At 59.3% G+C, this 20,374-nt stretch overlaps 5 protein-coding genes across 7 annotated transcripts; 3 read left to right on the forward strand and 2 right to left on the reverse strand.

Moving 5' to 3' along the window:
* Window positions 1-35: 35 nt before the first annotated feature.
* Window positions 36-6,807, forward strand: LOC134760449 (uncharacterized). The gene is made up of 3 exons (XM_063717819.1): window positions 36-40; window positions 418-1,176; window positions 2,514-6,807. Exons 1-2 carry the CDS (start codon window positions 36-38, stop codon window positions 1,154-1,156), a joined length of 744 nt encoding a protein of 247 aa, XP_063573889.1. The 3' UTR covers window positions 1,157-1,176; window positions 2,514-6,807.
* A 688-nt stretch (window positions 6,808-7,495) lies between these two features.
* Window positions 7,496-10,709, forward strand: CLDN9 (claudin 9). The gene has a single exon (XM_063717531.1). The coding sequence runs from the start codon at window positions 9,565-9,567 to the stop codon at window positions 10,216-10,218; it is 654 nt and encodes a 217-aa protein (XP_063573601.1). The 5' UTR covers window positions 7,496-9,564; the 3' UTR covers window positions 10,219-10,709.
* Window position 10,710: 1 nt separating this feature from the next.
* Window positions 10,711-14,475, reverse strand: CLDN6 (claudin 6). The gene is made up of 2 exons (XM_009250372.3): window positions 14,369-14,475; window positions 10,711-12,246 (listed from the first exon to the last, which is right to left on the reverse strand). Exon 2 carries the CDS (start codon window positions 12,223-12,225, stop codon window positions 11,563-11,565), a length of 663 nt encoding a protein of 220 aa, XP_009248647.1. The 5' UTR covers window positions 12,226-12,246; window positions 14,369-14,475; the 3' UTR covers window positions 10,711-11,562.
* A 2,032-nt stretch (window positions 14,476-16,507) lies between these two features.
* Window positions 16,508-18,577, forward strand: TNFRSF12A (TNF receptor superfamily member 12A). The gene is made up of 4 exons (XM_002826034.4): window positions 16,508-16,687; window positions 17,409-17,513; window positions 17,749-17,883; window positions 17,965-18,577. Exons 1-4 carry the CDS (start codon window positions 16,594-16,596, stop codon window positions 18,018-18,020), a joined length of 390 nt encoding a protein of 129 aa, XP_002826080.2. The 5' UTR covers window positions 16,508-16,593; the 3' UTR covers window positions 18,021-18,577.
* Window positions 18,578-18,813: 236 nt separating this feature from the next.
* HCFC1R1 (host cell factor C1 regulator 1) lies at window positions 18,814-20,230 on the reverse strand. 3 transcript variants are annotated; one of them, XM_009250374.3, is made up of 4 exons: window positions 20,041-20,230; window positions 19,668-19,724; window positions 19,427-19,555; window positions 18,814-19,192 (listed from the first exon to the last, which is right to left on the reverse strand). In XM_009250374.3, the coding sequence occupies exons 1-4, from the start codon at window positions 20,133-20,135 to the stop codon at window positions 19,057-19,059; spliced, it is 417 nt and encodes a 138-aa protein (XP_009248649.1). In that variant the 5' UTR covers window positions 20,136-20,230; the 3' UTR covers window positions 18,814-19,056. The 3 variants fall into 3 exon arrangements, with proteins under 3 accessions (XP_009248649.1, XP_009248650.1, XP_054390623.1); XM_009250375.3 differs by lacking the exon at window positions 19,668-19,724 and having other exon boundaries at window positions 20,041-20,224; XM_054534648.1 differs by lacking the exon at window positions 19,668-19,724 and having other exon boundaries at window positions 19,427-19,606; window positions 20,041-20,162.
* Between the last annotated feature and the right edge of the window lie 144 nt (window positions 20,231-20,374).

Consider the following 20,374-nt stretch of genomic DNA (forward strand, 5'->3'; position numbering starts at 1 on the left):
TCGAGGCTTCACTGAGCCAAGACCGCGCCACTGCAATGTAGCCTGGGCGCCAGAGTGAGGCTCAGTCCCCAAAAAAGCCACCTAAAAAACAAAAAAAACACAAATTGGTGAGGCGGGGCGCCTCGGTGTCGCAGCGAATCCGCAGATCCTCAGGCCAGGTGGGGGCGCCCACCGCGCGTGTGCAGCGCCTGATATCCAGGCTAGCTGAGGGCGGGGAGCAGCTGCGGCACCTGGGACACAGCGATTGGCTGTGACCAGGAGAGGGCGGGAAGAAGAACTTGGCGGAGCGCGCTGATATCTCTGATTGGCTGCCAAGGGTAGCCCTTGACAGCTGCCGGGAGGGACCCGTAGGCGGCGAGCGCACTGGCCCCTGATTGGTTGAGTGCGGCGGCGGGCACCTGCGATTGGCTGGGCCAGTCGGAGCGCGGCGCGTGGCCACCTCCCGAGGTACGAGGTCACGGCGGGCGGCGCGCTCTGGGGCCCTGGGGTGGAGGCCGCAACTGGGGTGGCGGCCGCAGCCAAGCTGGCGGCGCGGCTGCCCCGCTCCAGCTCGAACCCGCGGCTCGCCCGCGCCCGCGCCCACTCGCGACTGGGCCGGGCCCGCTCGACGCTGCCGCCCACCCCGCTGCCCCCGCCGTCCCTGCCGCACCCGCCGCTGCCCGGCCTGCCGCCCGGCCTGAGCTCCGGGCCGCCGCCGCCGCCGCCCTCCGTTCTCGCCCTGGCCGAGCTGCCGCCGCTGCCCGCGCTCCCGCTGCGGCCCGAGCCGCTGGCGCCCTGGGGCGCCGGCGCGCATCTGGCACTGCCCGAACTGCCGCCCGAAGCCTGCTCACCCGCGCCCCCCGCCGCCGCGCTCGCACTGCAGGACCTGCCGCGCCTGCCTGCGCCAGCGCCGCCGCCCGCGCACCTGCCGCTGCCTCCGCTGCCCGAGGCCGCCGTAGCCGCATGCCCCGGGCCCGTGGGCGCGTGCGGCCGCCCGCCCCTGGTCTCCGAGCCGCCCCCGCAGCCGCTGCCGCCGCTGCCCGCGCGACCCACTCCCTTCAGCCTACTGGCGCCCCCCGAGACCCGCGACCCATGGCCGCTGCCCGCCTTTTCCCCGCCCCCGCCCCCGCCGCCGCCGCCGCCCCCGCCGCATTTCTTCCTGTCGCCGCCCTGCTGACCCGGCCCCTCCCGCGGCGGGTGAGTAGGCAGCCCCGGACAGGGCCAGTGCCCCTAGTCACCTTACCCGGGCATGGATTCAGAGGACGGGGGTTAGAGCCCAGTTTGGGGAAGAGAGAAGGGGACTCGGAAGCAGCCCAGGTTTGGTAGAGAAAGGAGCGAGTCTGAAAATAGACTCGTCTAAAGATTCGGGTCTTCCATTTTCACCTGCTGCCCTCCAGCAGGCCTCTTGCTAGGTTATTTGAGAATGTAACCTATCCCCTGGGCTGATAACCTGGCTAGTGATCAGGGCAGCGGGCGGGGCCCACAGCACATGTCCAAGGAAATGGGGATCAAGGGTATGAAAACAAAAGTTTAAAGTGCTGGGCCGGACGCGGTGGCTCACGCCTATAATCCCAGCACTTTGGGAGGCTGAGGCTGGCGGATCACCTGAGGTCAGGAGTTTGAGACCAGCCTGACCAACATGGAGAAACCCCGTCTCTACTAAAAATACAAAATTAGCCGGGCGTGGTGGCACATGCCTGTAATCCCAGCTACTCGGGAGGCTGAGGCAGGAGAATCGCTTGAACCTGGCAGGCGGAGGTTGTGGTGAGCGGAGATCGTGCCATTGCACTCCAGCCTGGGCAACAAGAGCTAAACTCCGTCTAAAAAACAAACAAACAAAAAAAGTTTAAAGTGCTTTAACTGTATCCAAATGTTTCATTTCTCTTATAAATAAAGGGTCTGGATGCCATGGCTAAGGCCATCCTCAGTGTATGGCTCTTGAAAATTCTGATCCTGCCTCAAAAGTCTTTTTTTTTGAGACGGAGTTTCGTTTTTGTTGCCCAGGCTAGAGTGCAATGGCATAATCTTGGCTCACCGCAGCCTCCGCCTCCTGGGTTCAAACGATTCTCCTGCCTCAGCCTCCCGAGTAGTTGAGTTTACAGGCATGCGCCACCACGCCCAGCTAATTTTGTATTTTTAGTAGAGACGGGGTTTCTCCATGTTGGTCAGGCTGGTCTCAAACTCCAGACCTCAGGTGATCTGCCCGTCTCGGCCTCCCAAAGTGCTGGGATTACAAGCATAAGCCACTGCGCCTGGCCTTTCAAAAGTCTTCAGAAGTCAAATTTTCAACTGAAACAGATCCAGGGGTCGGGCTGGCTGTGTGCACCAGGGAAGCAGCGGTGTGGATCGATACTGGACCCAAGGGTCACATGCAAGGGCTGTGAAGTCATCCCCACGGGACAGGAGAGCGTTCCCCACCCTCACCCGCGCTGGGCCCTGAGAGGAAGCTCCTGTTCTCTCCAGCTTTACCTGCACCCCACCCGCCAGTTTCTGTGCAGGCTCTACAACTTAATAAAGTTCTCTTTGTTCCCTAGGTGGCCTGACCTCAGGTAATCAGGCGAAAATTCTATCTCAGTGGGCTTTTCTCCAGCAGCCCAGGACTGGTATCAGAAAGCCAACCTTGACCCTGGGGGACCTCGGAGAGCCTGGGACCCACCACCAAGAAGGGCAGTGTACTAGTTCTTTGTGACTGCAGTAACAATTTTATTTTTAAATTTTTTTTATTTTTAGTAGAGACGCGGTTTCACCGTGTTAGCCAGGATGATCTTGATCTCCTGACCTCGTGATCCTCCCGCCTCAGCCTCCCAAAGTGCTGGGATTACAGGGGTGAGCCACCGCGCCTGGCCTGAACCGCAGTAACAAATTTATACACACTGTGTGGCTTCAAACAACACAAATGTATTCTTTACAGTTCTGGAGGCCAAAAGTCAAAAATAAAGGTGTGGGCAGGACCTTGTTACCTGCGCAGGTGCCAGGGGAGGATCCCTCCTGCCTCTTCCAGCTCCTGGTGGCTTATGGCTGCATCACAGGAGTTCCTGCCTCCATCTTCACGTGGCCTTCTCCCCATGTCTGTCTCCAGTCTCCCTGTTTTTATGTTGTAAGAGGTTGGATTGTCGTTGAATGTAGGACCCGCCTGAAATCTAGGATAATCTCATTTTGATATCCTTAGTTTAATTACATGTGCAAAGGCCCTTTTATCAAGTGAGGTCACATTCACAGATTCCAGGGCTTAGAGGGTGGAGGTATCATTTTGTGTGCCCCCATCCGGACATGCAGTGTCCTCTCCCCTTTGGGGCTGACCTACCTTCCTAGCTGTCTTCCCAGAACGTAATGTGTCTTAAATCCGTCTTGCTGACCTGGAGCCCGGGGTGCCCTTGGGCAGGAGCTGATGGCACTAGTACCTTGATAAAGTTCTTACTGGCACCGGGAGAGAATAAAGTGACTCTCCTTCCCCTTCTCTGACTTATGGCCAGGTGCCCATTCCCACTGGCTTGCTGCTCCCCAGTTCCCTGCACTTTATATTGTTGAGGCCTCCTCTCTCAGCTAAGAAACAGGAAGTACACAGATGTGTGTTCTTAAAGACAGCATTAGCCGTGGGGCCCCCACCCTCAAAGGGTGGGAGCGATAACTGCTGCTGGTTGAAACTGACAATTACTACTGATAATAAAGTTAATCGTTACCCAGTCAGTGGAGTCTGCCCAGGTTTACAAGTGAAACCTCCGTTATGCTTTTGACAAAATATGCTTGCCTTGAGTCAATGCCTACCTCGATCCCCAAGGCGCCAGTCCAGGGATGTGCCAGGGTTGAAGCAGAGCTGTCTCCTCTCTGCTTTACAGCCAGGAGGCACCTGAGGTTTGGGCAGCTGTGACTTGCCCAGGGAGCCCTGGGGTGGGGCTCACACGAGGTTCTGGGAGTCCAGCCTGCTGCCCCCTGCAAGTGGGGAGCAAAGGGCACTTCCCTTGCCAGGGACATGGCAATGAGAGTGAGCCAGCAGGTGGAGGGGGCCTCTTCCGTAATCAGATCCAGATGCAGTTTTCTGCAGAGGTTTCCCTGTACTGGGAGCCTCAAAGAATTTGGGACAAGGAGGAATGGGATGATGCTTGGGAGGCCCAGAAGAAGGAGAGGCCCTGCCCCGCTGCCCTGTCGGGAAAGAGGTTCAGGAGGCTCTTTTAGTCCACCCAGGGGGCTAGCTCCAAAGTCAGGGTCTGGGTTGGTGTCAGGTGTGTCCTGCTTCCCGCTGTGCACTTGGTCAGGTTCGCTCAGCTCCCTGAGCTTGTTCCTGTCTGTGAAGGTGGGCAGCAAGCCCATGAGGGTGACGGCTGCACCACCGAAATTTAGCTGCACTTTTTGGTTTGGGAGCTAGGGGACCGGCTTCTTTACCTGTAAGATCTGGGTCTTGGCTCCTCTGGGCACAGTGGGTGACTCTGCCCTTGGGGTTCTTAGTGTGCAGCCCCCACACCCACCCCCGCACTGTTCCTGGCACATGGTAGCTCCTGGTAACTTCCTTTCCTTTGTCGTCAGGCCACACTTCCCCCTCTAAGAGGCGCGGGTTAACCCACTTCGACCCTATCTAAGCTGATCTCTGGTTTCTTCTGCCCACCTGAGCCTCCCTGCCCCTCTTTCCTCCTAGATGGAACAAAAACGAGGTCCATTTTGTCACTCCAGGAAGGGACTGGTGGAGGGCCGGCTTCCTTTCCTCCCAGGGTAGTACGGTGGGGAAGGTTCCCCTCCCCCACCTCTTTTCCCAGACGTGGCGGATGGGGGAGGGGACTTTGCTGGACGTGTTAAAGTGCCATTGAGATGGTAACCACACCAAGGGGCCCCCACTTTTCCATATCAATGGCATTCCAGTCCCTGATTAGGCCCCAACCTTAACCCTTCCGTTCCCAAGATCCAACTGAATCCAGGTGCACGGGGGGCCTGGGAGAGGGTCTGGGACCTCCCAGCCTAGGTCTAGTGAGAGCTGAGGACAACAGGCTAATTGCTGCCCGTGTGTCCTGGGAATCCTCCCACCGTGGGCAGCTCCCCAGCCACCCTCTTCCAGCCTCTCCTAGGCTCCGAGATGTTTCCCCACTTTTACTCTCCCCAAGGGGCTTGGGGAGATACTTTGTTTTGGAGACTTGGGGTGGGAGGAGGCTGCAGCCACACAGGGCCACTGTGAAGGCAAGTCCAGTGGGTTGGTCACTGAGGTGGGTGTGTGCGCATCTGCTGAGCAGATGCCACCCACGCTGCTGGCTAGTCCCTGGAGTGTGGGCTTGCTTTCCTTCTTGCTCCGGTATGGAGATGTTGGGCCAAAGAGGAATTGGGGTCTTAAAAACCTGGGGTCGGCTGGACACGGTGGCTCACACCTCTAATCCCAGCAGTTTGGGAGGCCGAGGCAGGCAGATCACGAGGTCGGGAGTTCAAGACCAGCCTGGCCAATATGGTGAAACTCCGTCTCTAATAAAAACACAAAAATTAGCCAAGTGTGTTGGCGCATGCCTGTAGTTCCAGCTACTCGGGAGGCTGAGGCAGGAGAATCACTTGAATCCAGCAGGCAGAGGTTGCAGTGAGCCGAGATCACGTCACTGCACTCCAGCCTGGGCAACAGAGTGAGATTCCGTTTCAAAAAAACAAAACAAAACACAAACCTGGGGTGCGGTGGCGCTTGCCTGTAATCCCAGCACTTTGGAAGGCTGAGGCAGGCAGATCACCTGAGATCAGGAGTTCGAGACCAGCCAGACCAACATGGTGAAACCCCGTCTCTACTAAACACAAAAAAAGAAAAAAATTAGCCGGGTGTGGTGGCGCATGCCTGTAATCTCGGCTACTTGAAAGGCTGAGGCAGGAGAACAGCTTGAACCCAGGAGGCAGAGGTTGCTGTGAGCCCAGATTGTGCCATTGCACTCCAGCCCGGGCAACAAGCGCAAAACTCCGTCTCAAAAAACAAACAAAAAAAACCCCTGGGGTCCTTTTATGCCCTTTCTGGGCACGACGCTCACCGGATGTGTGCAGCCCGCCACTGGGCTACAACGTAGGGGTTTAGAGCTGACTGTGGAACCGGTGAGTCACCGAGGCAGGGCCCGACGGCAAGTGGACCAGCCGTCTGGGTTTCCCTGGAGGACCCAATATTCAAACTGGGAATGTCCCTCAAAAAAGTGGGATGAGCCGATCACCTTAGGCCCTAGGACGAGGAGGACTTGTTCCGGCCCAGGGAAGAGAATAGCCCCTGGGTTGGGGGGACTTCCAGAGAGCCAGGCTTGCTGCTGCCTCCTGACAGCTGCCCAAACCTGTGCGGCTGGATTCCTGGAGGCCCCTGGAAGGCTGTAAGGGAGCCCACTGACCGGCTTGCCTCCGTCTGCAATCTCTGCTCTCCCCACCCCCACCCTGTGAAATCTGAGCCCCAGGGGCTGGGTGAGCTGGACAAACCCGCCACAAGATTCCCTGAGTCCATCAATGGCCATTTTCCAGCCCCTGTATCACCCATCTTCCAGACTCTGTGGGGCCACCAGGTCAGCCCCCCTAGTACTGGAGGAGCCCCCCTCAGTGGAGAAGTCTAGAGGGTGGTGAAGAGGAGGCTTCTGTTTACCTTACAGACCAGCTGATTGGCACTGGCCTGTCTCTGTGTTTGCAGGGGAGGATCTTAAGCTGTTTTGGGTCAAGGCCCCTTTGCAAATCTGAAGCAAAGTATGTATCTCTCTTCCAAAAGTATCATTTTTTTTTTAAGAGACAGGGTCTCACCTAGGATGGAGTGCGGTGGCATAATCATAGCTCACTGCAGCCTCCAACTCCTGGGCTCAAGAGATCCTCCTACCTCAGCCTACCGAGTAGCTGGGACTACCGACAGGAACCACCTAACTCAACTAATTTTTGTATATATATATATATATATATATTATTTTTAGAAATGGGGTCTCACTATGTTGCCCAGGCTGGTCTCAAGCTCCTGGCCTTAAGCAGTCCTCCCACCTTGGCCTCTTACGCGCTGGGATTACAGGAGTGAGCCTCAGTGCCCAGACCCAAAAGATGCCAAAACCCTTTCGCTGAAGTGATGCTCATACCCCTAGGTTTGAACCCTGACCGCTCCTTGAGGTTAGAGCCCTTTATACACAATGTCCCACCGACTAGGTGAGGGGCACTGAGCAGGGGTGTGCCTGGCCACTGGCTCCCCAAAGGCAGTGCGGTGAAGTGGTGCAGCCACCAGATGTGTGTGGTGGTCACCTCCATCCCTGCCCACACTGACCAGTGGGCTCCAGCACACCCCAGCCCTCCCAGCACCAGGCAGGTGAGAGGCAGTCCCAGGTGAGGGCCCACTCTGAGGATCCTCTGTACCTCCCTGGAAAGTGTATGGAGAGAATCTTCCTCACATCCCTTTTCCTTTTTTTTTTTTTTTGAGATGGAGTCTCCCACTGTCACCCAGGCTGGAGTGCAGTGGTGCGATCTCGGCTCACTGCAACCTCTACCTCCGGTTCAAGCGATTCTTCTGCCTCAGGCTCCCAAGTAGCTGGGATTACAGGCGCCTGCCACCACGCCTAGCTAATTTTTTTTTTTTTTTTTTGAGACGAGTCTCGCTCTGTCGCCAGGCTGTAGTGGAGTGGTACGATCTTGGCTCGCTGCAACCTCTACCTCCCGGTTTCAAGTGATTCTGTTGCCTCAGCCTCCAGAGTGGCGAGTGGCTGGGACTACAGGCTTGTGCCACCATGCCCAGCTAATTTTTATATTTTTAGTAGAGACGGGGTTTCACCATGTTGGCCAGGATGGTCTCGATCTCTTAACCTTCTGATTTACCTACCTCAGCCTCCCAAAGTGCTGGGATATCTAATTTTTTGTATTTTTAGTAGAGACGGGGTTTCACCATGTTGGCCAGGCTGGTCTCGAATTCCTGACTTCGTGATTTGCCCACCTTGGCCTCCCAAAGTGTTGGGATTACAGGCGTGAGCCACTGCACCTGGCCGTCACACTCCTTTTTCAGACAACAATCCTCAGAGGTTCTTAGCACCCAGGCAGGGGCTTGAGGGAGTTCATGAACCCTCCCTCACAAATGAGGGGCACATGTTTGTGGGTGCATGTTCTGTGAGTCCCAGGGGGTTTCTCAAGTGGGTCTTTGACCAAAGGAGGTTAAGGACCTCGACCTTCCATGATCTGTCCCAGGTAGGGGTCAGGATTTGAGCTTTGGTCAGTGGGACTCCCAGGCTGTCCCCATGAGTGGAATCACAGGCTCTGAGGGGGGTTTTCTGGAGGTAAGGCTTTCCTGCAAACTGGAAGGCAGGTCTTGGGGACACTTGAGTCCCTGGACTTAACCCCCGTGCCCACCTCTGGGGTGTTTTGGCCCGGGAGGCCTGACTGGCTACTCACTCACCCACCCATGGAACATAACCGGGTCCTGGGCTGTGCCCCACCCTGGATTCCAGCCCCAGCCCCTCCTGCCTCCATCCCCCTTCCTGAGTGGCCCCCAACCTCCACAACAGGCCCCTCATCCTCTGGCCTCTGGAGATCTTAGGCAGCTCAGCTCAGCCTCGGTTTCAGCAGCAGGGGTGGCAAGAGTGCACCTGAGCTGAGGTTGAAGTGGGGGGTAGTTTTCTAGGCCGTTGCCAGGGTGATGCCACCTGAGCTGGGCGCCAGGCACCTGTCATCTGGGGAACAGTGCGGGCGGGGCCCTTCCCCCGGGAGCTAGCGGGGCCACTGGGCTGAGACGGGGGATGGATCAGATTCCAGAGAGTCCCAGGCGGGCGGGAGTGTGCGATACTCAGGGAGCTGGGGCATGTTTGCATCACGAAACTGGGCCGGGGGAGAGCAGAGGCGGCTGGGGAGGGGCTGCGGGAGGAGGAGGCTCAGGAAGGCAAGCCGACACCCCCTGTGTGCGTTTCTGTCCTGAGCCTGTTACTTTTTTGACCCCCGATCCCTCTCTTCTTCCTCAGCTTGTCCTCCATCTTCCCCTCCTTCACCCTTGGTTCCCACAAGCACAGATGCTATGGACGCTCTTCCTCCCCTGTCCCCACTTAGCCGCGGAGTCCCCCGCTGGCCCCCAGCCCCTCATCCATCCGCTGCCCACGAACCCCCAGCCCCGCACCCACCCCGTGGCTCAGGTCTCCCCTATCCCGGCCTCCCTGCACTTCACTCTGCTCCTCCCCTACCTGGGCCTTAAAACCCCGCCTGCAGCCGAGAGCCCGCAGAGTCCCCAGGTGGCACTGTCAGAGTCGCTCAGTGGGAACCTGCACCAGCCGGCAGGAGACGCAGATGTCCTCAGCCTGGCAGTGCGTCCGGAGGGCCCGTGCGAGCTTAGCCCAGGTGTAACAGCGGGGTGGTAAGAGCAGCAGCACCCTCAGGGCATCCGATGGGCGGAGGCCTCTCGAGGTGACACCCACCACTCAGCCGAGTGGGACTAGGAGTCTGCTTTGTGCTCCACGAGGACCAGAAACACCTGCAAGAGGCACGGAGAGGAGGCGCCTTTCAAGAGGTTCACGGAACTGAGGACTGGCCTGGCTTGGGGACACCAACAAGCCTTCCCCCTCCTGCTGGACACAGAGACACCCACCCAGCACACCAGACACACCCTCTGAGTCACCTAGGCTGCCTGCGGCTGAGAAGACCTAACCGAGGGGCCTGATGGCTTCGACCGGCTTAGAACTGCTGGGCATGACCCTGGCTGTGCTGGGCTGGCTGGGGACCTTGGTGTCCTGCGCCCTGCCCCTGTGGAAGGTGACCGCCTTCATCGGCAACAGCATCGTGGTGGCCCAGGTGGTGTGGGAGGGCCTGTGGATGTCCTGCGTGGTGCAGAGCACGGGCCAGATGCAGTGCAAGGTGTACGACTCACTGCTGGCGCTGCCGCAGGACCTGCAGGCTGCACGTGCCCTCTGTGTCATCGCCCTCCTGCTGGCCCTGCTTGGCCTCCTGGTGGCCATCACAGGTGCCCAGTGTACCACGTGTGTGGAGGACGAAGGTGCCAAGGCCCGTATCGTGCTCACCGCGGGGGTCATCCTCCTCCTCGCTGGCATCCTGGTGCTCATCCCTGTGTGCTGGACGGCGCATGCCATCATCCAGGACTTCTACAACCCCCTGGTGGCTGAGGCCCTCAAGCGGGAGCTGGGGGCCTCCCTCTACCTGGGCTGGGCAGCGGCCGCACTGCTTATGCTGGGCGGGGGGCTCCTCTGCTGCACGTGCCCCCCGCCCCAGGTTGAGCGGCCCCGCGGACCTAGGCTGGGCTACTCCATCCCCTCCCGCTCGGGCACGTCTGGACTGGACAAGAGGGACTACGTGTGAGGTGGAGGCTTCCCCTGGGAGCCCGCTGCTCGCCACTGCTCCGCCCCTTCAACCTTGGCCTGGTGACCAGATGCCCTGCTCCATCACAACCTCCTTCCCCAGGAAAACCCACTTTCCAAAAGCCCAAGCTACACCTGGCTGCAGGGCTGGGTCAGCTGGCCTGGCTGAGCTCTTCTCAGCGGGGTCCCTTTTGATGTTCTCCCCCAAGTTGGGCAGCCCAGAGGTGTTGGGAACCCTGGCCTGCCTCCGTCTCCCCAGTAATTGTTTTCTTCCGTTGCCCAGGACACTGGCTGGCCTTCCTTCTCTTCTGAGCCTTCCCCTGCCCCAGGAATTCTGGCCTCACCAAAACAGCAGCAGCTCATTGGCTCCAAAACCAAGGAGCAGACCATGCCCTCCCAACCCTGGAGTTGTCAGGGAGGGCCTACCCATCACCTCCCTCTCCCCAACATCCCCACCCTCCAGTTGGAAATAAAGAGCATTTGTAACTGGGCTCCCTCTAATCTGTGCGCCGCCGCTGGGGCTGGGCAGGGACAGCCAGACGGCCTCCCTTGGTGGCTGTCAGGCCAAGGTCTGGCTCCAGGTTCTGCCTGGTGGGTATGCTCACTCAAGCCACGGGCAGAGGGGATCCTGACTCACTTATGCCCACCTCTTCCCCTAGCCAGGGTGGGCACTCAGTAACCCCCTGCAACACCAAACACACTAACAAAACATGCTTTATTTGGTAAAAATGTGAGTGTAAAGGGGGTGAGGCGGGGCGGGCAGGGCAGAAGGGTGCAGTGTTGGAGGTGGGGGCGGGGGTCTACATAGCTGGGACCTGGCTCTGGGGGGTGGACGTCCCATCAGGATGGAGGAGCCAGAGGTCAGAAGTTCCGGAGGTGGGCAGTCCTTTGTTAACAGATCACTTGCTTTTCCAGGGGTGAAGAGAGGAGCTCCAGAGGCCTGAGTAGGATGGGGGGGCAGCTGTCCAGTGACATCTAGGGAAGCCCAGCCCCCAGCAGCAGCAGGAACTCTTGGGGACAGTCTGTCTTGTTGCAAAGGCCAGCACAGCAAGCAGCCTCCACATTCGTTCCACAGCTCGACTGGCTTCTAAGATGGGCATGTCAAGATCCAGAATCTCAAACCATCCCCTCTTTGGCTCCATCATCCAAGGGTGAGAAACAGCAGAGCCTAAATGGGAGTCTGAGTCATCATCTTGGTTCAGTTTTCAAATGAATTTTAAATATCCTCAGTCAAAAGAAAAATAGCAGGAGGCAGAAACAAAAGGTACGAACACATCCCAAAGCTGTTGGGCACTGCCACTTCTGGATGGCTCTAGCGCCAGTGGAGCCCCCATTCCCCTCCATGTCAGACGTAATTCTTGGTGGGGTACTCAGAGGGCCCCCGAGAGATGGCAGGGGCAGATGTTGAGTAGCGGGCCATGTAATGGCTGGGGCCCCGGGACCCCCCCAAGGGGCAAGTGCAGCACAGCAGCCCCCCACCCAGCAACAAAAGGCCTGAGGCCGCCCAGCCCAAGTAGAGGGAGGCCCCCAGCTCCCGCTTTTGGGCCTCAGCCACCAGGGGGTTATAGAAGTCCCGGATGATGGCATGCGCCGTCCAGCACACAGGGATTAGCGTCAGGACCCCTGAGATGACAAAGACAATCCCAGAGGTGAGCACCAGGCGGGCCTTGGAATCCTTCTCCTCCACACAGGTGGTACACTTGGCCCCAGCAAGGTAGACCAGCAAGCCAAACAGGGCCACAAGGAGGGCGATGACACAGAGGGCACGTGCAGCCTGCAGGTCCTGCGGCAGCGCCAGCAGTGAGTCGTACACCTTGCACTGCATCTGGCCGGTGCTCTGCACCACGCAGGACATCCACAGGCCCTCCCACACCATCTGGGCCACCACGATGCTGTTGCCGATGAAAGCGGTCACCTTCCACATGGGCAGGGCGCAGGAGACCAGGCCATTTACCCAGCCCAGCAGTGTCAGGACGACTCCCAGGATCTGCATTCCGGCAGAGGCCATGGCAAGGTTGAAGGAGCTGCACTGTGTTAGGGACAGAAGCACAAGGTGAGGCCTGGCGGGCCCAGACCTCAGGCCACATGTGGACAGGACACTAGGGGCATGCACCCTGGAAAGTGGTTATCACATCCTGGAACTCAGTCAAGACATGCTCCCTGAGCCTCACGTCTCGTGGGCAAAATGAACACTTAATACTTTAGCATTTATTATTCTTTCTAGTTATGTGACAGGCACTGGCTCATGACAGTGAATGTGCAAGCAGCCCTGCCCTGGCTATTCTGAGTGCAAATGAAAGATAACAGGATGAAACCTGTGCAATGACAGTGCAAGGCCAGAGCCAGTGATCAGGCTGCAAGGCAGCAAAAAGCAGGATGAGAACACGGTGCGATTTCCAAGCAGTTTCCGTGTAGAATGGTTCAGTTCTAGCCTTGAGTTTAAGGCTCAAAACTTGTCCATTTCTTTTTTTTGTTTGTTTGAGACGAGGAGTCTCGCTCTGTGGCCCAGGCTAGAGTGCAGTGGTGCCATCTCGGCTCACTGCAACCTCTGCCTCCCAGGTTCAAGAGATTCTCCTGCCTTAGCCTCCCAAGTAGCTGGGATTACAGGTGCACACCACCACGCCCGGCTAATTTTTTTTTTTTTCGAGATGGAGTCTCGCTCTGTCGCCCAGCCTGGAGTGCAGTGAGGGGATCTCGGCTCACTGCAAGCTCTGCCTCCCGGGTTCACACCATGCTCCTGCCTCAGCCTCCCGAGTAGCTGGGACTACAGGTGCTCACCACCACGCCCGGCTAATTTTTTCGTATTTTTAGTAGAGATGGAGTTTCACTGTGTTAGCCAGGATGGTCTCAATCTCCTGACTTCGTGATCCTCCCGCCTCGGCCTCCCAAAGTGCTGGGATTACAGGCATGAGCCACCGCACCTGGCCTTAATTTTTGTATTTTTAGTAGAGACAAGGTTTCATCAAGTTGGCCAGGCTGGTCTCGAACTCCTGACCTCAGGTGATCTGCCCGCCTCGGCCTCCCAAAGTGCTGGGATTACAGGTGTGAGCCACTGTGCCCAACCAAAACTTGTTAATTTCAACACTAAGATTGGAGATCCTAAGCTTCCTCCCACCACCCAATGTCCCTCACAACTTTGGTTCCACACCCCAGGCTGGCAGACACCAGGACCAGGAGAGATGAAGAAAAGCATCATTAATCCCCCACCTAAAAGCAGTTCCTTCCCCAAAGCCACTGGATAACTCCCTGGTCCCACCCTTCTGACCTCCCCTAGGGGCTGGAGAGCATAGCCTCAAGGCTGAGGGCCTTTTCCTGTGAATTCTAGACCAAAATGCCGTGCTAGACTCCCCTCGACACCAGTTCTCCCACCACCACCTGGCCTGCACCTGTGTCCCCTCAGTGTTGGAGGTTGCGGAGGGGATCACTTCTGTCTAGGGCCGGGCTGTGGCCTCCCACTGCCCAGAGTTCTTTCATTGTACGGCTTGGACCTAAACTTATCCCGGCCGGCAATAGACGGAGGGCAGGCTCTACTCATTAGCCAGGGGCCCCAGGCCTGGGCGGAGCAGGCCACCTTGGGGAGACTGGCTGGGGCAGGGTGCCCCAGCGCCCCGGTCTGGCCCTTAGGCCTCTGGCTGAGTTAGGGGCCACGCTGGTCTAGGCGCCCAGGCCTCTCCCCTCTGAGTGTGCCCCTGCCCCTTTCTTTTTCATGCACTGCATGAAAAAGACTGTCCGAGGGTGCCCCGGCCCACCCGACTCTGTCCGAGGGCGCCCCGGCCCACCCGACCACCCCAGCCTGGCAGCCGCGCGCCCAGGAGGGGTTCTATAGCTGCAGTGGCCGCAAGGTCCGCTCCCCCAGGTGAGGGGGAGGGGGGAGGGGCGCCCCGCCCCGAGAGGCAAGGCAGGTGGGGGAGGGGCGCCCGGGGTTTCGGAGTCTTTGTCCCTGGGGAGGGGGGAGGGGCGTTTAACCCTTGGGAGCCCCGAAGGAGCCTATCACCTCGGAGGCTTGGGCGCAGACCGCCCGACCCCCTCAGGGACTCGTCCATCCAGGTGGCCGCAGCCCGAGTTCGCACGCACCCCTACCCACGCCGCCACCACCCTGCACCCGGCCCCAAAAGGCGTCTCTCCAACACGCACACTTGCCCCGGACTCACCTGCGAAGGAGATAAGGGAAATTCCTAGGCCGAGTGTCGGGACAGGGGCGGGGGCGGGGGGTCTTAAAGGAGCGGTGACGTCACTGGACCACCGCCCCGGAGGAGGGGCAGAGACCCTGTCCCCGACGGCAGCGGGCGTGCGAATCCCAGGCTCGTCAGAGGGGGGCGCTGGAGGCTGGGGTCGCTGCGCCCGTCTCGGGCTGGAGGACGTTCAGACTAACCCTGGATGAGGGCGCCAGGCTTAGGGGAGAACAGAGCTTGAGACTCCGCATCACCACTTAAGCAGCGCGGTGATATGGGGAACTCACCTAACCTTCCCGAGCCTTCGTTTCCTACTCTGCAAAATGGAGATAACAAGTCTGCATTTTATTATGTAACTACGTCCTAAGGTACAAATTAAAGGGCATACTATTGGTATTATTTTAGAGAAATATTTTCACTGTGTCACCCAGACTGGAGTGCAGTGGTGCGATCGCGGCTCACTGCAGTCTCGACCTTCCGGGCTCAAGCGATCCTCCCGCCTCAGCCTCCTGAGTAGCTGGGACTACAGACGGCACACGCCACCGTGCCCAGCTAATATATGTTTTGTTTTGTATAGACAGGGTCTTGTTATATTGCCCAGGCGTCTCGAAATCCGGGACTCAAGCGATCCGCCCGCCTTGGCCTCGCACTGCGCTGGGATTACCGGCTTAAGCCACCGCGCCCGGCCAGATAATATTATTTTTATGTTGCTATGTTTTTTTGTTGTTGTTGTTTGTTTTTGAGATGGAGTCTCGCTCTGTCGCCAAGGCTGGAGTGCGGTAGCACGATCTTGGCTCACTGCAAGCTCCGCCTTCCGGGTTCACGCCATTCTCCTGCCTCAGCCTCCCGAGTAGCTGGGACTACTACAGGTGCCCACCACCACCCCCGACTAATTTTTTGTATTTTTAGTAGAGACAGGGTTTCACCGTGTTAGCCAGGATGGCCTCGATCTCCTGACCTCGTGATCTGCCCGCCTCGGCCTCCCAAAGTGTTGGGATTACAGGCGTGAGCCACGGCGCCCGGCCCGTTTTGTTTTTTTGAGATGGAGGCCCTCTCTGTCTCCCAGTCTGGAGTGCAATGGCGCTATCTCGACTGACTGCAACCTCCGTCTCCCAGGTTCCAGCAATTCTCCTGCCTCAGTCTCCCGAGTAGCTGAGATTACAGGCGCCCACCACCACACCCAGCTCACTTCTTTCTATTTTTTATTTTTAGTAAAGACGGGGTTTCACCATGTTGGCCAGGCTGGTCTCGAGCTCCTGACCTCAGGTTTAATTGTTATACCCCCCGGGCCCTTAAGAAAGCTGTAGTGGCCAGGCTAACCTGGGCAACATAGTAAGACGCTGATCTCTACAAAAAATACAAAAATTAGCCGGGCGTGGTGGCGCAGGGCCTATGGTCCCAGCTACTTGGGAGGCTGAGGTGGGAGGCTCACCTGAGCCTAGAGAGCCGTGATCGTACCACTGCACTCCAGGCTGAGCAAGAGTGAGACGCAATCTCAAGGGGGGGAAAAAAAGGAAGCTGCAGTGATCTCTGCATGGATTGGTCGTGTGTCTGATTTCTTTTTATTGTGTATTTATTTATTTATTTATTTATTTGAGACGGACTCTCACACTGTCGCCCAGGCTGGAGTATAGTGGCACGATCTCGGCTCACTGCAACTTCCGCCTCCCGGGTTCAAGAGATTCTCCTGCCTCAGCCTCCTGAGTAGCTCGGATTACAGGCGCGTGCCACCACGCTCGGCTAATTTTTGTATTTTGAGTAGAGACGGCGTTTCACCACGTTGGTCAGGCTGCTCTCGAACTCCGACCTCGTAATCCGCCTGCCTCAGACTCCCAAATTGATGGGATTAAAGGCGTGAGCCACCGCGTCCGGCCGTTCGTGACTGATTTCTGTATGTGCTGCCGAAGCGAGCAATTGTGTCTAATTTTTGATTTCCCCACACCACGCGCGCTGGACTAGATCACCGGCTGGGCAAGGAAGGGGTCTGCGTCCCTGCGGGGTCCTGGCAGCTCCCGCGCCAGGACTTTGTTGAATGAATGACTGAACTGAGCGGGCGCCGCGGGGCGGGGCGTCCCGAAGCGGACCTCAAGGCGGGCAGAGGCGAGAGCTCCGCCCCGGAAGGCGGGGGCGGGGGCGGGGCGGCGGCCGTGGGTCCCTGCCGGCCGGCTGCGGGCGCAGACAGCGGCGGGCGCAGGACGTGCACTATGGCTCCGGGCTCGCTGCGCCGGTTGCTGCGGCTCCTCATGCTGGGGCTCTGGCTGGCGTTGCTGCGCTCCGTGGCCGGGGAGCAAGCGCCAGGTACGCGGGACTCAGGGATCGGGGAACCCCAAGCCGGGGCTCGGGAGCCGGATTGGGTGTCTGGAGAACAGCGCGGAACTGGGGGAACAGGCGGATGTGGGGATCTGGGGTCAGGTGGCCTTCAAACAACTCTCTCCCGGCTGTGGGAACTTCCATCACTCTCCAAGCTTCATTCACAATCCGGGCCTCAGTTTCTCCCACCGTCCAATTGGGGTTGGGGGGGTCTTCAGTTCCGAAAGTCCGAAGTACTTCGAATGGAGAGAGAAAGTGAGTGAGGGCGGGATGTTTAGTCTAGGAAGGGGCACGCCCCCAGCCTGGTCCGTACAGGGTCTAACTAGCCCCAGTGATCGACGAGTTGGGGAGGCCGTCGAGAGGCACTAGGGTCTGTGCCCTCTATACCATGTGGGGTGCCCCCTTCCATCCGGTGACTTCAGTGCCCAGCTATGCGGGGGGAGGGACCGGGGTCGGGCCCTGTGCCCAGGAGTGAGTCACCCGCCGGCGGCAGGGGGGTTGTGGGGACCTGACCCCCCCACCCCCAGCGTCCCGCGCTACGCCCTCCCTCCCGGAGCTGCCGTGTCCCGGTCGGGCCGTGCGGTCACCTGTGAGGAATGCGCGGGGAGGGCGCCAGTGACTCACGTTATTCGAGCCGGCCGACCCTGACCTCAGACCCCAGAATAGCCGAGTCCCGCCCCCAGCCTCTGACCCGAGGCCCCCTCCCCAGGCACCGCCCCCTGCTCCCGCGGCAGCTCCTGGAGCGCGGACCTGGACAAGTGCATGGACTGCGCGTCTTGCAGGGCGCGACCGCACAGCGACTTCTGCCTGGGCTGTGAGTGGGGGGCAGAGCCAGTGGCCAGCGGACCCCAGACTGGGAGAGAGGGTGGCTGGTGCGGAGAGCGGGGCCGAGAGCTTTGCATCTGGGAAATCAATCGGGAGGAGGTGGGAGTTGGGAGGGGGCTCGGGTCAGGGAGGAGGCCACGTTTGGGAGAAGGCTGAAGGCTCAGTCTCAGGGGGCGGGGCTGGCCTGGAGAGGGGCGAGGTCTGACTCCGAGTCCCGCCCCCAGGCGCTGCGGCACCTCCTGCCCCCTTCCGGCTGCTTTGGCCCATCCTTGGGGGCGCTCTGAGCCTGACCTTCGTGCTAGGGCTGCTTTCTGGCTTTCTGGTCTGGAGACGATGCCGCAGGAGAGAGAAGTTCACCAGTAAGTGTGCCCTGGCCTGCCCAGCCCTGTCAGCACTCGACCTTTTCTCTGCTGCTGACGACCCCACCTCTTATCTTGCAGCCCCCATAGAGGAGACCGGCGGAGAGGGCTGCCCAGCTGTGGCGCTGATCCAGTGACAATGTGCCCCCTGCCAGCCGGGGCTCACCCACTCATCATTCATTCATCCATTCTAGAGCCAGTCTCTGCCTCCCAGACGCGGCAGGAGCCAAGCTCCTCCAACCACAAGGGGGGTGGGGGGCGGTGAATCACCTCTGAGGCCTGGGCCCAGGGTTCAGGGGAACCTTCCAAGGTGTCTGGTTGCCCTGCCTCTGGCCCCAGAACAGAAAGGGAGCCTCACGCTGGCTCACACAAAACAGCTGACACTGACTAAGGAACTGCAGCATTTGCACAGGGGAGGGGGGTGCCCTCCTTCCTAGAGGCCCTGGGGGCCAGGCTGACTTGGGGGGCAGACTTGACACTAGGCCCCACTCACTCAGATGTCCTGAAATTCCACCACGGGGGTCACCCTAGGGGGTTAGGGACCTATTTTTAACACTAGGGGGCTGGCCCACTAGGAGGGCTGGCCCTAAGATACAGACCCCCCCAACTCCCCAAAGAGGAGAGGAGATATTTATTTTGGGGAGAGTTTGGAGGGGAGGGAGAATTTATTAATAAAAGAATCTTTAACTTTAAATGGTTTGGAGAGGCAGTGATCCCCGACTGACTCCCCTGAGCATGAGGGAGGGAGTGAGTCAGCCAGCCGCGGGGGCGGGGGTGAGGCTCTGACTCACACATTCTCAATGCCTGGAACTCAGCCGGCCAGGACCTGGCTGGCCCTAACAGTTTTCCAGGGAAGATCTTGAGGAGAAACCCCAGCATCCCACGCCTCTGCCCTCTCCACCATCCCCAAAAGCCCCAGGTTCCAGACTGAATCCTTCCTTTGCTCAGTGATCTTTATTTAGTTCTTCTTGGGGGTGGGATGCCTCCCTTCCCATGCTCCCACCTCTCCCATCCCAGAACTCCGTTGGGCTCAGTGTCCTCTGTTGAGGGAAGGTCTTGGTGCCCAGATGCCTGGTCTGCAGGAAAGGGAGGAACCTTGTCCCTTTGCGGGAGTCGCTGGTCTCTTCTGTTGTGGGGAAGAAGGAAGGTGGGAGGGGCACTGTCCACCAGCACTCAGAGCTCCATTATGTCCCCAGCTGGGGTTGCAGGGTAAGGGGGACTGGGGGTGTCCCCCAGCCTCAGCAGACGGAGGGCCTCAGGGATGAGGCTGCCAGGATAGCGCCAGAGAAGCAGCTCAGAGCAAGGGCTCCTAGAAGAGGAAATGACTGTCAGGGCATGGGGCTGAGGCTGGCCTAGCTGAGCACCTCCCACCAGGTCCAGGTCCCCAGGGGCTCCTGGGTTCTCAGCACTTTCCAAAGAGCCAAGATGGGAAACAACCCAGAGGTCAGCTAGAGCTAAAAATGGCACGATGAGGCAGGACCTGAGGTCAGCTGTGAGGACCGCCTGTGATTCTGCAGAAGGCCTGGCCAGTGGAGGAGCCTACCTGAGCGGGGGCAGGGCTGGGGAGAAGGTCATGGGGGGGCTGCAGTAGGGGTGGTCATTGTGCAGGCTGAGTTGAGAGAAGTGGGTGGCCATGTTCTCCTCAGACAGAAACTGCTTGCGCAGAGGCTCCCTGGGGAGAGATGGGAGAGAGGCAGGCTGGGATATTGAGACAGGAGGCAGCCTGTTGGGAACCAGAGGTGACAGAGATCTTGTTGGGAGTCCCTCCCTGCCCCCAAACTCACTGCTCCTCCTCCAGGCGCCGCTTGGTGCTCATGGGCACAGCTCCTCGGAGAGGGGAGCTGGGAAAAAAAGAGAGCCTGGTGCACCCCACCCTCTTGGCCCCTTCCCAAGGATCTGCCCGCCTGAGCCTGCAGCATCAGCCAGGAGCCCCAAGCCCATTCCTGTCTCAGCTGGTGCCGGTCCCCCCTCTCCTGGGCCATCCAGCAGCGTACCTCGGAAGTCTCGACCCTGAGCCGCAGCCCCAATCCCATCTCAGATCACGCCTAAGCCCCGCCGATTCGCCCCACCCCGTGTTCATCCTGCAGACCAGCCCTGAGCACCCACCCAAAGCTCCTGCGGCCCTTGGTCAGGCCCACCCTGGTCCCTTACACGCACCTGGCGTCCAGGCCCCGAGTCACCCCCAAGGCGGCCCGTGGGAGGCGCTGGGCCCCTCCCTGGGGGCCTCGCTCCAAGGGCTGCTGCAGGATCATTGGGTTTTGGGGTCCTGCGGGTGGGATCTGGGCGACAGGGGAGGAGTCTCTGAGGGCGTGGCCAAGCGAGGATGGGCGTGGCTTTAGGCGGGCACAGCGGCGAGGTTCTGCGCGGGTGCGGAAGACGGGCGGCGCGTGGCGGAAGGCAGGCTTGCTCCTCGGGGTGGGGGAAGGTATCCGGCTTAACGGGGCTGCAGTGGACGCCACTTCTTAATGTCGGGGGTCTTCGCGGCGCTCAC

The sequence above is a fragment of the Pongo abelii genome, chromosome 18 (assembly GCF_028885655.2).
Source record: "Pongo abelii isolate AG06213 chromosome 18, NHGRI_mPonAbe1-v2.0_pri, whole genome shotgun sequence".
Classification (NCBI taxonomy): domain Eukaryota; kingdom Metazoa; phylum Chordata; class Mammalia; order Primates; family Hominidae; genus Pongo; species Pongo abelii.